Source organism: Nylanderia fulva, unplaced genomic scaffold, assembly GCF_048542155.1.
Source record: "Nylanderia fulva isolate GAGA-0341 unplaced genomic scaffold, ASM4854215v1 Scaffold22, whole genome shotgun sequence".
In the NCBI taxonomy this organism is placed as follows: domain Eukaryota; kingdom Metazoa; phylum Arthropoda; class Insecta; order Hymenoptera; family Formicidae; genus Nylanderia; species Nylanderia fulva.
This window is the reverse complement of record NW_028190285.1, coordinates 2,935,557-2,951,666: the sequence shown is the minus strand read 5'-3', so window position 1 is coordinate 2,951,666 and position 16,110 is coordinate 2,935,557. Positions and strand designations below refer to the sequence as shown.

The following is a 16,110-nucleotide window of genomic DNA, read 5'->3' as shown; positions in this document are numbered from 1 at the left end:
GGAAATCACAGCATAAATCTGCTCGCAGTAAGTGATGCCAAGAACCGCTTCGTCATTGTTGATATTGGAGCTGAAGGAAGGCAAAGCGACGGAGGCGTTTTTGAAAACAGTGGATTACCATATATACTTGAAACAAATGCTCTTCATATCCCTCTACCAAGGCGTTTGAATGATACAGATTTGGAATTTCCGTACGTTTTGCTGGGAGATGAGGCTTTTCCTTTGAGCACATATATGATGCGACCATATCCTCGTAGTGGGCGACTAAATATTAGTAGAAAAATTTTCAATTACCGCTTGAGTCGAGCAAGGAGAACTGTTGAATGTGCTTTTGGGATTTTGGTTGCAAGATGGAGAATATATCGTCAACCTATTATTGCAAACACATCTACTGTCGTAAAAGCTGTGCAGGCAACGATTGTCTTGCATAATTTTATTATTAATAAGGAAATGGAAGTAGAACTTGCAGAAAGAAGATACAGTAATATACAAGAACATGACTTTCTGGCTACAAGTAACGGACTTAGACGTGCAAGTTATACAAATTCTTCACAAAGGTCTATAACAATGAAAATTCGAGACAACTTTACTTATTATTTTGAGCATGTCAATCCTTTATCGTGGCAATTGGACAAAGTTCTAAATAACGACTTTTGACACATTATGTATAAATTATAAGTTTTAAATATTACGTAATGACTTGAAAACTTTAAATAAAATTATGTAATAAATAGAAAAATATATTTTATTTTTACGAAGTAATACAAAACATTAAAAATTTATAATATTAAAGAAATATTTCTAATTAGCATTCTCCCTCTCTGCAAACATGGCATCCTCTTCTTCTATGGCAATATCGAGCATTTTTCTTTGTAGGTTTCTGCGTCGTATATAGGGCAATCGACGTAGTATGTCGCCAAGCTGTTCTAAATAACTGTCGACTACATCACGTTTTTTCTGCGACAATTCTTCATCAATCATGCTTAAAAATTTCTTTTCTATTTCAGTTTGCTTTTGGACATCTGTAATTAATAATATATACGTATACATGGTGAGTGTCTAAAAAAATACAAAACCAAAGGAAAATCAAAAAGACAAGATATAGGACTGTGAGCCAAGCAAGGTCTTTAATGTTAAAATGTTGAACAATAAATGTTTAATATTTTAGCATTAAGATCTTGATTAGCTCGTAGTTCCATATCTTATCTTTTTAATTTTGAAATAAACAATTGTCACTTACTGTTCTTTTTAGTCCGTGCCGAGGAACATGATGAAGTTTGTGATGTTTCTGATGGTGGGTATGCAGAATCCATTATAGAATCGTCAAAACTGTCAAAGTTATCGTCTTGCATAGTATCCATTTGCACATCATTATGAGATGAAGGCATTTCTAAAAAGTGCTGAATGGAGCTGGCAGTTCTGAAATAAAAACGATTTTAAAAATTATTAAATTCAATAGCACACAATTTGAACGTTTGTAAAATCTCAGTTAAAAACAATGTAAATTAATACTTACGGAGCTATCTTTTCAATATTGTCGAGAAATCTCATTTGTTCATAATGGTAGAAAGAACTTTTTAATGGATGACCTGATTCCGCCCCCGATCCACTTCGTATATATCCTCGCATTTTCTTCTTAGCTTTCATATATGAATCTCGAAGGTGTTTCCATCTTTGTTTTACTGTTTCTAAAGTGAGGGATTCTACAATTTACAGAGAATCAGTTATCATTTATTTTTTCACGTGGATAAAATATTTCATATAAGTAATTAAATAAAAAATGATCTTACCACCAAATGCGTTTACAATCTCTTGCCACAGATTATTTTTTTTTAACTTCGTTCTTTCGCTAGTTGGAATGGAATGATCCCATAAAGCTCTTCGAACACGAACCAACTCAATCAGCAATTCATTTTGTGTGAGAGTGTGCGTAGAGTGTGTGGACACACGCTGTTCAGCTCCAGCCTTTGAATGCTGTACAACTTCAGTTTCAAGTCTCTTCCCTTTAAAATAAATACGCAATGACTCAAGTTACTGTGAAATGTCTTAATTGGCCAATATGTTGGATCAGTGAGACATTTATATTTTTTACGACCTTTCAATGCTTGATGCGCACCTTTAACAGTTCCTTGTATTTTTAAGTCATATAACACTATCTCTCATGTATAAAAATATATATTATTAAAACTAGAAATTGTTAATGTGTAATTGCTATTAATAATAGCAAGTGTATCAATAATAGCAAGCACTGAAACGTCAATATCATCAAGCATTATTTTTAACGTACTCATAGTGACGATGGCATTTTCGTCAACACTTATAATGTCAGTATCTTCATTGTATGCGGCAAAGCAATCATGATCCAAAATTATTCCACACGACCCTCGCAAAATGAAACCACAGTAGCCGCACTTTGTTGCCTGCGAATAAATACAATTGTTCAATTATCTTTATTTCAAATAAAGTGAGGTTATGATTTCGTTCAGTAGGTGTTATATCACATATAATTTTGAAAAGTATAGAAATTACAGAAATCTTTCTGCAAAAATAACAGAACTCTTATTATTCACTACCTACTGAAAATTATTTAAATACTTACAGGATTATCCATTGGAAACTCGTCCGGCAAAGCGATCTCGCGACTCATATATAAGAATGTATAAGAAAACAACGGATTCCGCTTTTCCGCTTAAACACGCGAGAAGAAACGACGGAAACGCGGAAACGCGGAAGAGAAAGTAACTAAACTTTACTAGAGTCCCGCATTTCCGCGCGTTCCGTTCCGTCTGTTTTGATTGCCTTATATTACATGGAGCACATTTTGAGCGGAAAAGCGGAACGGTATAGTGACAAATAGACATTTGTATTAATTTTTTAAATTTATATTTACTTAATTCATTGTAATTCCTTTTAATATGTTCATTTTTTCAACTTATCTATTGAATACAAGCATTTTAATCAATAAATATAGTTAAATATTAATATTTTATAATTCCCCGTTCCGCTTTTCCGCTCAAAATGTGCTCCATGTAATATAAGGCAATCAAAACAGACGGAACGGAACGCGCGGAAATGCGGGACTCTAGTAAAGTTTAGTTACTTTCTCTTCCGCGTTTCCGCGTTTCCGCGTTTCCGCGCGTCCATGTAATCGCACCCTTACACGTTCCGCGCAATATGCCCTGTGTGAATGCCGTCCTTCAGAATAGCGTAACCACGGCGTATCTTTTATTAAATCACTAGATTAGTTACGCCTCATGTGACGGCACCCTTAAAGTACTCACAAATATAACTATATAGCGTAACCACGGCGTATCTTTTATTAAATCACTAGATTAGTTACGCCTTATGTGACGGCACCCTTAAAGTACTCACAAATATAACTATATTAGCGCCACGTAGTGGCATTTTGTAGTAAATCTTGCTACACGTAAGTCAAATAAGGTATTAATATTTAAATTAACCAATTAATTAGAAAAGTTATTTAATAATAAATTACTTTTTTACGAATTCTTTTTCACACATGAGTTAATTAGTGTTTTTGAGTAGGAAATAAATTAAAGATTATGATGATATAAGTGAAGAATAACAAAAAATTTGAATATTTTTAGAAAATAGTTATCGTGATTTGACTTACACTTTCTATTCTATTTAAAAATTTGTTTAGAAACTTAGCATTATTATTGTATTAGATATGTAATATTAGGAGTTTTAGAGAAAAAAATTGAACAAAATATAATTTTAATATAATACTATATTTCTTTGCTTGTTCTTTATCATATATTTAAAGTCATTATTTTCTGAGATATTTATTTAAATTAGTAGCTTATTCTTATTCACTGTTTTGAGCTTATATTAATGCTATGAAATTTATAAAAGATAAAATACATTTTTTATTAAGTTTTATTAAGAAGATTTATAATGAATACAGAATCTTTAATAATCTACTCTATACTCTATAATATTAGAAAACTTTACGACTAATGGACCAGTCTCTTATAATCTATCTTTTCCAGTTGCACCAAAGGTCGTAGCTGCTCAGCAAATACCCTCATGTCCTCTGCTATGGCATCTTGTCCACTGGGAGCTAATACACTCAGCTCCACCAAATAACTCTGCGATATCATCTCTGACGTACCTTCTGGCATCTTACCTTGGTTCACCTTGAAAATCTTTGATACTGTAACCTTCATTCTACCTTTACGGAACATGTAACCACGAGTAACATATTCAAAGTCCAGCTTACAGCCAAGCTCGGTAAGAAACTCTACCACAGTATTACTAGTTGCTATATCAATGCTACTGCGTACAACTGTTGGCCGAGATTTATCACCTAGTTCAGGTTGGCCAATATATCGTAATTGCCATGGCATATCTGCATGAATCGGATCTAGAGCACGTCGTACTCGCAGTAGCAGTGGTTGTTCCTGCGGTGAGCCTCTAAAACCAAACAAATTCTTACAATTTGGAGCAAATTGATGAAATGTGTAATTATATTTTTCTCATAATCATCTTAATTTGTTAGAATTAAATTAGAGAAAAGGAAAGAAAAAAGAACAAAAGAGGAAATAGAATTGTACCTTCGAATACTAAAACACATCTCATGATCATAGTAGTGTTCTGGTCCAGTGTCCACATTGTCGCATAAACCACGAAGTCTATGCAATAAGACTTCTACTGAATTATCTAGTACAGAACCTTGTAGCAAATATTCCTGGTTGGGGATTATGTTGGATTTTAGAGCAGCACTCAAACTATCCATGGCTGTGCTGATTGGAGCAGTCATGCTGACTTGTGAGAATTTTCACGAGAAGTAAATAAATTCTTGGAGCTGATTCTAACAAAACAAGATATGAAAGGCTCTTGTTATAGATGACATTATTAATATTTCTTTTCTGATTTTTTTTTACATAAGCACGTACCTCTTCTCTTATTGTATTTTATTATTTGCAATACAATCACACTTTATTTCCATATAATTTTTCTCAATAAGCTGCTTTTTATATTTTTCGTCTAACCTCAATGAACTGTTTTTTCTTCCAATTTATAGATTTCTGTTTTTCGTTTTGAGACACAATATGATATTCTACAATTCTTTACATTTATTATCACTATTTCACATTTTTATCACTCAATCATACATATGTGAATTATAATATGGAAATCAAAATACCCATATAATGCTTGTGATAATGTTTGGAAATGAGATAGAGTAAGGTTACGTTTTAACGTGGATTAGACTTGATAGTTATATTAGATTCTATACTTCTTTCCAATTTATAGTAAAAAGATATGAAGTATAACAGTTAAATAAAAAATTGTAATTATTACATATTTTTAATTAAATTTATTATTTTAATAAAATTATATTTTATAAAAAAGGGAAAAACTCATATTTTCATTTTGAATAAGATTTATCATTTTTGTTATTTTATTTCAATTTGATACATTTTCTATAAGATTTTAAATTACATATATTACGTATTTTATGTTAGTTCTTAAAGTAAATTTATTTCTGGTGATTAGCATGTTCATTTATGCCAACCAGAAAGAAAACAATTCTTTGATATATACAAAAAATAAGATTTACAGTCTTAATAATTATAGTAATATTTTTAACAATTGCACATATTGCAAGAACTTGAAGAGCTCTTTAAGATACAAACTATAATAAAAAAATACAAGATTTTTCGCTTATCCCTCTCAATAAATTTAATTCAAAGAGATTTTTTCATTGGCACAATCCCAGTCCTCATTAAAATGAAGTTTAATGACGATGAATTGATCAAAAAATGATTTGTAAGAATTGATAGTCTCTTCCAATAGAAATCTACTATCACTATGTATCAGAAGCAAGAAGTTTCTCTTTCACAAAACTAACTACACCGTTAGATTCGTCAGCGTTTAATAATGGCAATTATTATCGCATCTGTTAAAATGCTCCTGAATTTTAGATTATTATACTTGATATACTTCGCCACTGCTATAAAATATCACCTAGGGACGCGCTTTATAGTCGTAGATTATAACAAAGTATTATCGCAATTACACGTCGCGAATATCGAGCGATAATTACTAAACTAATTATGGAAAATTCGACAGTCTCTTGTATTTTGCAAATCTTATATTCTTTTCCTGTTCTTTTTCCAGCTGCACTTTCTACACGCTTATTTGCAAATCTATATGATTCTATCTTTCCATATTACTTCCATCACTGCATGATCGTTATACTTTCAATGCCGAAAGCGTGAGAGAGCGTAGCTAAAAAGAGCAAGCTCTCATTTCTCATTGAATTTGCGCAATTATGTAATTCCTATAGATTGCCTATCACTTCGAAAATTTGTTCCTAGCTAGGACAAACGCTGCTGATGCGCTCGTAGAAAAGCAGGTACGGGCTAGCAAGCAGCACCTGCGTCAGGGACACGCTCTCGACGATGATATCGGACGTGTACAACCATTGATCCGTTTTATTTCCGCGTCTAAAGCAAACAAAGTGACCGGAATCCACCGGGCCACGGTGCTCGATCACTGCGCATAATCGATACTTATGTTTACCCTGTATCGTCGTAAAACTGCTATCGAGAAATTTCACATCACCCTATAAATATAAAGATTTTAAATTAAATTAATTGAAGTATTTATTATTTTGAATTTAATATTATTAATTGTATTATCTTGGCTAGAAGTTTATACATATGAATTAATTATAATTCTTAGGTTCCCAAATTAATTAAATTTTGATAAATCTTTTAAATTCAATTTTTTAAAAATAAAATTAATAAATTAGTAATAATTTGATAAATTAATTTAGAAACAATAAAAATTAAAAGATTAAGTAAGTATTTAATATTTTAATAAAAATTAAAAGATAATTTTATTGATTATAACGGTGTTACACTTAACTTAATAAATTGTCGTACAGTTATAATTAATAAAATTATCTTTTAATTTTTATTAAGATATTTACTAAATAATCTTTTAGTTTTTATTTTTTTAATTATAATAAATTCAATAAAATTTTTCCATTTATTAGAAGAGAGTTGTAACAATTACCTGTGCATTTCTCTTTTTTGTCTCTGTGTAAGTGTAAGGATCTAGCACCAGAAGTTCTGGGAACGTAATCTGGTCGTCCCTTTTAATTGGCACGCCCGAGGAACTCCATGTAGTCCTCGGGATGTGCAAGCATAAGCACTTGGGCAATTTTCCAAGAGTGAGAGTCTTGACAGCGGCACAGCGCGACGAGCATCCATCGCACTGCACGTCGCGTACCATCTCGCTGTCTACGAAACGTGACAGCAGCCACTCCAAAGTGTGATGTTGCGGCATGAACGAGGTGAGCGGTGGTAATGGTAACGATAAGGTCTCGAGCTTGTCGTAACGTACTGAAGACTGAAAACAAATCAGATTGATATCAAAATTTAGTACATATTTTTGATAAATGTTTAATTCGATAGTTTAAATTTAAAGGAAAAATTATTTGTGCGAAGGAAATTATTTTTGAGAAATATCGATTACAAAAAGTGTTTTATCTTTCACTTTTCTGTACCTTCCAGAAGCAGCTGCTGCACTGAACTTGGCTGGTGATCAGGCCTGAGAACGGATGCGTCTCTATCGAGACCGAGGGAATGTTGATGAAGGGCATGGCACATAGGGACTTCCACGATCTGAAGGGACTCTTACAATCGCCATTGCTTTGAACGCTTCGCGACAGCAATTCCGAAGATCTGGCGAGTATCATACCGGGTTTGCACCCGATGCTCGGAGACATACTGGCTACAGACGAGGTTGAGGTCATCATTTGATTGTTACAGTTCTTATCGAAGCCCTTTGGAGTATCGGTCTCAGTTTTCACCGATGCAATATCATTGCAGGATGCGCTTCTGAGATTTAGAACCTGAGATTCAGGAATGTCAACCACTCCTCTTATATTTGATTCTATATTCGGACTTGGTGGCAACGCATCAGACAAACAACCTTTCTAAAAGTGCGAAAATTAATGATTAATTAGTAAGTTAAATCGTAAAAGCCAATTTTTATCTGTTATAAACATCTTGAAGATATGCAATTTTTTCTTTTAACTACTTTAACTAACTGCTAAACAAATAATTATAACAAATGCTACAAACAATACTGGAACACTCTTTAATATCACGTACTCTATTTGCAGGCTGCATTTCAGCATCTAATGCGCTAAGAACTACATGGAACAGCTCGTGAGCATCTTGATGACCAGGCCCAAAATTCCACAGCGAACCAACAGAAGAAATGATTTCAACAGGTGTCACATTGCCATACATGTCATCCGCAAAACCATTAATCTCTATAAAATAAGTACAAGAAGTATAAGATATTAAAGTATAAAAAAATTACAATAGTATATATAAATAATTTCCAAAAATTTGCACAATTTAAAGTTGCTTTAAGATTAAAGATTTCAAATTTGTCGAGAAATAAAAAATAATTTTGAAAAAATAGAAGAACTTGCAATTTAATATATTTAGAGATAGATATTAGAATATTAGTATTTGATCACAAGAAACGTACTCTTGAGAACAGAAAATAGTGTATCAGCAAAATTTCTATTCTTTTCCTGTTGTCTTTGAAGCCAGAAAATAAATGTGGGGCAAGCAGCCAGGGCTTGCAAGAGAGAATTCAGAAAACATGTATATCCCAAATTATTGATCCCGACAACTTGGCCTAGAACAGAAATAAGATTATAAGTATCAGAATGTCGTCTCTATACAAAAAAATTTATAATTAGATAAAATTAATTATAAAAGTATTAAAAAATTGAAGAGATATAAAATTGAGAAAAAGCTACATTCAAATAAAAATGCAAAATAAATAAAATCTTTGATAAAAGATCTAGAAAGAAAAATTTTAATTACTGTTATTTTTTTTAAACGTTGTAGCTGCAAAAAGAGAAAAGATAATTGACAATGCATAACTAATATTAGTCTCATGATAATTTTATTATTGGAAATGAAAAAAATAAACAACAAAAGAGAGAAAGAAAAAAAATAGAGGGTATGACAAAGAAATAATCTCGATTTTCGCTTAACACAGACACTTGGGGTTTTAAGACTCGGACATCACCTTTTTTTCTAGGTTTCGGCGACGGGCCCCACAGGACGAATAAGCCGACGGCGATGGCGAAACCGACGCCGGCGAACATCGCGATTCTCTCTACATCCATTGCGTACAAAATCACTTTTCAGTCGGGACGACGTTTTAACTTACATACATTACAGCTCGCGTAATTCTCTTTCCGGCCGTTTGTTCGAGCATGCTTCCGAAACGACGAACACTGTTCTATGAAAACGTCGACCGGAAAAAACTGGACGTGGACGGAATCTGACTTCGACGAGAAATTTCGAAGTGACAGTGACGTTACTCCTTCGCGAGTCGCGCCGCTCGGATGAAGCGATTTAATAGGTTATTCGCGAATGACAAATATAACATATGATGAAAAATTTAGAGGGAAACGAATAGGAAAAAAATAGAAGTTAAATATTAATTAAATTTGGAACGAATGTATGAGGCGCGTTTTTTATTAACAGAGAGCTGTCATGTTACAAAGTCGAAAGTATATGCGCAGCTGCAACGAGAACGATAAAAAGTGCATAAAACGCATTCGTATTTGCATATCTTGAAATAAATAGAATATGTTTTTTCCTTGTACCACACATATTTTTCTCTATTTCTTTTAAATAAAAAATAAGAATCAAATTTATAATATATTTGAATAAATGCATTTATATTTCGGCGCGTTAGAGAGAGATAGAAAAATATAAAAATCGCGAGGCAAAATTTTGAAGTGCAAGAAGTACAATTAAAGGACAAAGGTTAGCAATAAATGCCTGTTGCACGTAGAATAGAGCGGGAATAATCGAACAATTTTTTATTTTTTTTTTTATATAATAAAATCAGCTGTCAATGTCGCGTTGACAGCTATATGTGCGCATTTTACTTGTCATTCGCAACATCATCTGTCCTTGTTTTTGAAACAACAGAGGATGTGTTCGAAGTAGCATTTAATCGACCAATCAGGACAAAGAAATAGTTGCTCCTGATTGGTCAATTAAACTTCACTTTGCCCTAGGAGTAAAATTTTCGAACGTTCTCCAGAATGAGATGAAGCGTCAAGTGGAACGATTTAAAATTAGTGACGTAATGATTTGAAAACTTGTCCGTACGGTGGCTCCCTCTTCAGGAATTCAGAGAATTAACGTATTTGAAACAAACACGCAGGGTGATCGCGCGTGAATTTACGGGCGCAAAATTCAGAAAATATACAATTCTGCAAGCAAAAAAGAGGCAAACGCAATAGGAAATAGGTGCGTATAGCTGTCTACGAGATATTGAGACAATTGTTGGTTGCAAAATTGAAGAATTGTAAATTATAACCTTATATTTATATATGTATAACCGTATCTCTCTCATGGTGTTTTTATATATCATCATGCACTTTCTTTATACATATATTTGTATTATTCTCAATCTCGTACAAAGTTTTTGAAAAAGATGAGAGATATATTGATATTTGATTTGGAAATACTCTGAAAAAATAATCGTTCTATAATATATCTTTTACAACTCTACTATAATTTGTTCGATTATTACTCTGCACACATACACAATTGCATACTACTACATTTTTTTATTATTGTTTCAAATGGAATCGTTTTATTTAGGTATTGTGAGATATAAAAAAGTTATATTAAGCGGGGGATATAATTAATGATTAACAAAAAAATGTGCAATTTAGTGTATGTTTTACACTAGAAAAAATTATTAAATTAATAAATATTTATATACTCTCTGCCTTATATATAAATCATTTATTTGAAACATGTAAATATATATATTTATCTGTTTTGAAAAGGATTTTCTTATATCAAATAAATATATTTTTACGTTAAATCAATATTATTAGTTTACAATTAATGAGATTTATAAGGAAGTATTGAAATAAATATTTATTCGAAATCAATAAATTTTTTTTTAATATATAAGATTTTAAAAAATAATATTTCCAAACAAATATAAGAGAAAATTGATGAAAATTGCGCAATATTATTTCTTTAAGTTATTGCAACTATATCTTATCGATATCAAAATGTCGTATCTAATACTTGATTTACGTATGACAGAATTATACGAGTGCAGAGGAAGATGCTACGCGCCAAAGTGCATCGCTGACGAGTGCATCCGGTCTTCAACGCCCACATATGCGAAAAATACGTCAGCGCGTATTGATGACGACGAGGATGGCAGGAAGGTCATGAGATTCACCTGCTTCCCCTTGCAGGGTGAGGAAGGAAGACAGGATGAAAGGAAGACGCATTTTGCGAGAGGGCGAAGGAAACAGCGGGTCGAGGAGGAAATTGCATCTCTCGACGATGACTGTATTTGACGTCATCCGCTCGTGTGAGGCGAATGCGTTGCGTAGATACGCAAATACGCACCGCGGGAACGAAGAAATACACGAATAAGGCGACGCTCACATCGCGAGACCGGCGGTGATCTTCGAGAACAGAAAAGGTAAGTGGAATTTTGAAATAAAAACAAATTTGACACGTTTTGTCCTAAATATATATTTTCCCGTTCTACATTTCAATATAATTTTTATAACGAGAATTATTCAAAATCCGCCTGTAAAATTTATGAGTAACAGTACAAGAGAGATAAAATACACTGAAGAAAAAAATTATTAAATTAATAAATGCTTATTTCAATACTGCCTTATAAATCATTATTTGAAACAAATAAATATGCATCTGTTTTGGAAAGGATTTTCTTACGTCAAATAAATATTTTTTCAAATCAAATCAATCAAATTATTATTAGTTTCAAATAAATAATTTATAAAGCAGTATTGAAAAAAATATTTATTCGAATTCAATAAATTTTTTTCAGTGTACAAACATTTAAATTTTGTTCTCTCGTTATAAGTTATAATTAATACATAAATAAATAAAATTATTTATGGCGCCCTGAACTCGTTTCGGAGATTGTACTCACATTTTACGAGACACATGCGTGCACAACTAAATATGTCGTCGAGTTGCTTCAGCGTTTTATACATATATCATTAATTAATAGATATATTAATAGAGTGATTGATTGAAAAGAGACAGTAGGAAAAAATAGATAATTTCTGCAGAGATCTCTCATAAGTAAGAAATAAAAAAATCGCTAGGTCTAGAAAAAGAGAGGTGAGCCAAAGCTCGGCTTAGTAAGAGCGGCCTAAACGGTGACTGCTATATTGTCGCTGGGAAACGAAAATAGCTGCTGTCAGCCTCAGAGGCAAATTGTGGTGACGAGGGGGCGAAGAGGGCGAAGGAGGGTGACGATGGAGAACTAAGGTAGCATGGTGCACGACGACGATGAAGAAGGTGGGACCAAGAAACGCGACGACGAAGCGAGTCGAATGAGGGTGTTATGTGGGATCTGGAATATGAAGAACCCGGCCGAACGAACTCATTATGTAATTCTTCTTCATCTTCTTCTTCTTCTTCTCTCCTTTTCTTCTTCTTTTTCGAGTTTCAAAGCTTCGACTCTCGAAATTTGTCCTGCTACGCGTTATTATGGTATCACTTGAAAGAAAGATTGAAATCCTGGCACAATAAAAGTGTATATAATCGTGCATAAGACTCGATGATTGAAAATAGAATTCTCGAAATAAATGAAAATAATTTGTAAAATGATATCTGTTGATTTCGGATGTTGAGTTATTGGGGAACATTTTTTGCAGCTCGAGACTCGTTGACGAAAATAGAGATGTAGAATTTAGGGAAAAATTTTTAATTGAGGGAAATTTATGAGATGTTTGAGAGAAATAATTATTCATTCGAAAATATTGATTAGACATCTCTTTTTTTTAATTTGAATTTTTAGTCCAAACTTCAATCAATTGTACAAAAAAATTGATTTCTTAATTTGTTTGAAAAATTTGACAAAAGTTAACGTGTCATATTTTTCCGTCAGATCGATAGTCCCGGACACGATAACAATTTTATTCGTATGTAACGTAATACAATGTAATTTAATCGCATGACTTATCTCGTCTCTGCGTCATTTGGATGCCAACAAAATGCACCCGCATAGCCGCATTCATTGAGCCGTCATCTCCCGACAGGATTAATTATTGCAGTTTCGAGAGGATCTCGTCCAAATATCTTCGCTCGAATTAGATCCCGGCGTCGGCTGAATTAGCGAATATACACGCAAATTACACAACATCGTATAACTTGTAATTATTATCGTGGCGGGACGTGGATGACGGATGCCAAAAGATTTTCGTCTCTCGAACTCTCGAAGAAGGAAAAGCGTTGACGTTTCGACGTTTTGTGGACAGTCAATTAATAATATCAATTGGTGGTCGCGAATTTCCCTCTACTTTATTTCCGGTCAGGTGTGTTCTAAAAAAGCGAGAAGAGTGCAAACAAAGGGATTAATGCACACGCGGTTCCGGTGAACTTGCACTTGATGCTGCGAATGTCTTCGATTGCATATGATTTTTCTTTCGATTTTTTACAGAAAATTTTATAGATTTATTTGTATAGAAAAAATAAGCACCGTATCTCGCAATCTTCCTATTATTTATCAAACCAACAGCAAAAAGATTAATTAATTTTATTATTATTAATTATCAACATAATTTTACTATATTTTAATTTCCGAAATCTGCAAATTATTTCTTTGTATAATTAAAATTGATTCTCATTTCGTAGCACTAACGATCTCAGTATATTTTACGGAAAACAAAAATTAACTATTATAGCTAAATTTTAGCTGTCTCTGTATTACACATATGAAATTTAATTATCATGCCTAAATTTTAGCTATGATAGTTAATATTTTATAGAATTCTCCCTTAAAACTATAGCTAAAAATATTAATTACCGTACCTAAAATTTAGGTACCTGTATGATAACTAATACTTTTATCTATAGTTTAACACACGAAGAATTCTATAGCTAAAAAATATTAGCTATCATAGCTAAAATTGACAAACACAATAACTTAAACATGAAAACTAAATTTCAGATTGTAATATAGAGACAGCTAAAATATAACTATAGTGATTTATTTTTTTTCCGCGTTGTGCCATTTCGCTTGAGCTGTAAATATTCGCGTTCGCGAGACAACGTTCTGCTCTTTTCGCATAATTTTTCTTCGCTCGAATAACCATTGAATGTCCTCGCTTTTTCGAATGTATCAGCGACCGCGAAATTCCTCTTCTGAAAATTCCGTTTCGCGTCACGGACGGCCTTGCTTTTCGATCACCGCGCGACCATCCCTCATCCGGTGCCGTCGTCGCGTCGGTCGCCTCGACGCCGATGCGATCGTTCCTGGCGCGAGATAGCCACCAGGGTACAGAACAACAGCCGCGGAAACTTGGCATCGAGACGGAATACCAGCGGTATACCCGAGTACGTCCTATTCGTCGTCGTCTCCGGGGAGATGATGACTCGTCGCGGATCGCCGTGTCGCGTTTCGAATGAATAACGATTGTCGGGGGAAGCACAGATTTTATATTACACGCTCCGCGATAGCGATAGCACGCATTCCTGAGCGAAGCTTTGGGCCGAGGGCCGAGAGCCATGCGCTTGGCACGATTATCGGATGGTTCAGCGATAGTATTCTTGGTTTTTCATAGTAGCTTTTATAGGTCGTTGTGCGAGCTTTCTCGTAGAAATATCGCAAAGCTTAAGAAGCTTGACAGAATTTTTATTCCAGTGAATATTAAGATCAATTCAGATATATTTTTAGGTAGGGAGAAATTTAATATTTAATTATAAATTCCGAGATTTCTTTAAATATAGATATTTAATGGAAAAAATTATATTTGTTTATACATATTTAATTTTTCTATTTATTATTTAAAATATATTGTATATATAATTTTTCTATTAAGGGAGGACATACACTCAGAGGCGTAAAAAATAGCTCTATATTTATGAATTTTTTTTCAGAAAATATTAGGATTATTAAAATAAGGTTTCTATCAGTCTATTATATATATGTATATTTAGTTATATAAAGTAAAATTTTTATTGGAAAATATTTAAAAAAATGTAGATATCGCTGCTGATGTCAGATGCTGTTGCGTTTTATGGTACCTAATATACATATATAGTTTATCTGGAAAAAACTCCTAAAATATACAGATAAATCTAATGTTTGTAGAAAAATTAAAAAAAATTTTTCAATTATAAAAATCCTACGACAAAGACTGCCTTTTGAGTGTATGTCTCCTTTGAAAATATTTATATTAGTTTAAAAAATATATGTATAGTTTTTTAGTTATATAAATTCTATATAGCTTTTTAAGTTCATATTCTTGAGTTGATATTTTCATGATTCTTTTGGATAGGATATTTCGAAATTGGGAAAAAATTGTAATTCGTAAAGACGCGATCACGTGGTTTGAATTTTGAATCTTGCTTTACTTTTATACGTTCTCAAAGTAAGTGCGAATCGTTTAACGAGACACGCGGCGCGCTACAACAATTTCTAATATTTTCCCCAAGTCGTTTCGTTTCACGTTTATTGAATCGAGCTGCATCGTAAACTCTCGGACGCTCTCCTTTATTGGTGAGCGAGGCATTCGCTCGCACATGAGCTAAGATCATCAAATGCAAATATAGCGGAAATATACGAAACGCGTAATAAACCAGCTCGTGCATACGGACTCGCGACTGACCAGCGTAGAAAGAGAATTTCATCGTTTGAATCCGAATCGCGAGATTTCGTTCGTTTCGATTTAGATTTCAAATTCGACAATCGCGGAAAGTAATAATAAAAATACTTGAGCGGTCATAAAAATACTTGTCGTCAAGTGGGTCGTGTATACATGTGTAATGCAAGCCGGTCGAGCACACGTAATGCACTTAACATGCAATACTAATCCCGACCATTGTACCTCTTGTACTGCAGCCAAATCGTTATTTGCGATTATAAGAAGTTCTTTTGAAGTAAGTTACTCTGTGCTCTCATTATGAATTCTTGAATCGAAATTTCAGTTAACGTATGACGAGATTACTTGAAGAATTCAAATAAAAACGCAATAAGAAAATATACATATACATATAAATATATTTATAT

The 16,110-nt window shown here is 33.1% G+C and overlaps 3 protein-coding genes and 1 long non-coding RNA gene across 4 annotated transcripts; 1 reads left to right on the top strand and 3 right to left on the bottom strand.

The window, feature by feature from the left end:
• Nucleotides 1-727: 727 nt before the first annotated feature.
• LOC114930221 (uncharacterized) lies at nt 728-2,702 on the bottom strand. Its single transcript, XM_029301972.2, has 6 exons — nt 2,600-2,702; nt 2,288-2,420; nt 1,791-2,003; nt 1,517-1,703; nt 1,241-1,419; nt 728-1,022 (listed from the first exon to the last, which is right to left on the bottom strand). The coding sequence occupies exons 1-6, from the start codon at nt 2,645-2,647 to the stop codon at nt 802-804; spliced, it is 981 nt and encodes a 326-aa protein (XP_029157805.1). The 5' UTR covers nt 2,648-2,702; the 3' UTR covers nt 728-801.
• Nucleotides 2,703-3,733: 1,031 nt separating this feature from the next.
• On the bottom strand, nt 3,734-5,240 carry MED18 (mediator complex subunit 18). The gene is made up of 3 exons (XM_029299967.2): nt 4,920-5,240; nt 4,578-4,834; nt 3,734-4,437 (listed from the first exon to the last, which is right to left on the bottom strand). Exons 2-3 carry the CDS (start codon nt 4,781-4,783, stop codon nt 3,978-3,980), a joined length of 666 nt encoding a protein of 221 aa, XP_029155800.1. The 5' UTR covers nt 4,784-4,834; nt 4,920-5,240; the 3' UTR covers nt 3,734-3,977.
• A 152-nt stretch (nt 5,241-5,392) lies between these two features.
• On the bottom strand, nt 5,393-9,625 carry Usp30 (ubiquitin specific protease 30). Its single transcript, XM_085482856.1, has 6 exons — nt 9,094-9,625; nt 8,542-8,694; nt 8,154-8,317; nt 7,544-7,975; nt 7,051-7,386; nt 5,393-6,595 (listed from the first exon to the last, which is right to left on the bottom strand). The coding sequence occupies exons 1-6, from the start codon at nt 9,191-9,193 to the stop codon at nt 6,344-6,346; spliced, it is 1,437 nt and encodes a 478-aa protein (XP_085338982.1). The 5' UTR covers nt 9,194-9,625; the 3' UTR covers nt 5,393-6,343.
• Nucleotides 9,626-10,264: 639 nt separating this feature from the next.
• LOC114928748 (uncharacterized) lies at nt 10,265-12,465 on the top strand. The gene is made up of 3 exons (XR_003819109.1): nt 10,265-10,334; nt 11,151-11,541; nt 12,200-12,465. It is a non-coding gene; the product is annotated as an uncharacterized LOC114928748 (long non-coding RNA).
• Nucleotides 12,466-16,110: the final 3,645 nt, after the last annotated feature.

Coding starts and splice junctions, on each gene's coding strand:
- LOC114930221 (XM_029301972.2), bottom strand. CDS start 2,647: ATGAGTCGCGAGATCGCTTTGCCGGACGAGTTTCCAATGGATAATCCT. Junction 2,421..2,599: donor AGTTTCCAATGGATAATCCT/GTAAGTATTTAA, acceptor ATTTATTCGCAG/GCAACAAAGTGCGGCTACTG. Junction 1,420..1,516: donor AATATTGAAAAGATAGCTCC/GTAAGTATTAAT, acceptor TTTTTATTTCAG/AACTGCCAGCTCCATTCAGC.
- MED18 (XM_029299967.2), bottom strand. CDS start 4,783: ATGACTGCTCCAATCAGCACAGCCATGGATAGTTTGAGTGCTGCTCTA. Junction 4,438..4,577: donor ATGTGTTTTAGTATTCGAAG/GTACAATTCTAT, acceptor GTTTGGTTTTAG/AGGCTCACCGCAGGAACAAC.
- Usp30 (XM_085482856.1), bottom strand. CDS start 9,193: ATGGATGTAGAGAGAATCGCGATGTTCGCCGGCGTCGGTTTCGCCATC. Junction 8,318..8,541: donor ACTATTTTCTGTTCTCAAGA/GTACGTTTCTTG, acceptor CTTATTTTATAG/AGATTAATGGTTTTGCGGAT. Junction 6,596..7,050: donor CAAAAAAGAGAAATGCACAG/GTAATTGTTACA, acceptor TTATATTTATAG/GGTGATGTGAAATTTCTCGA.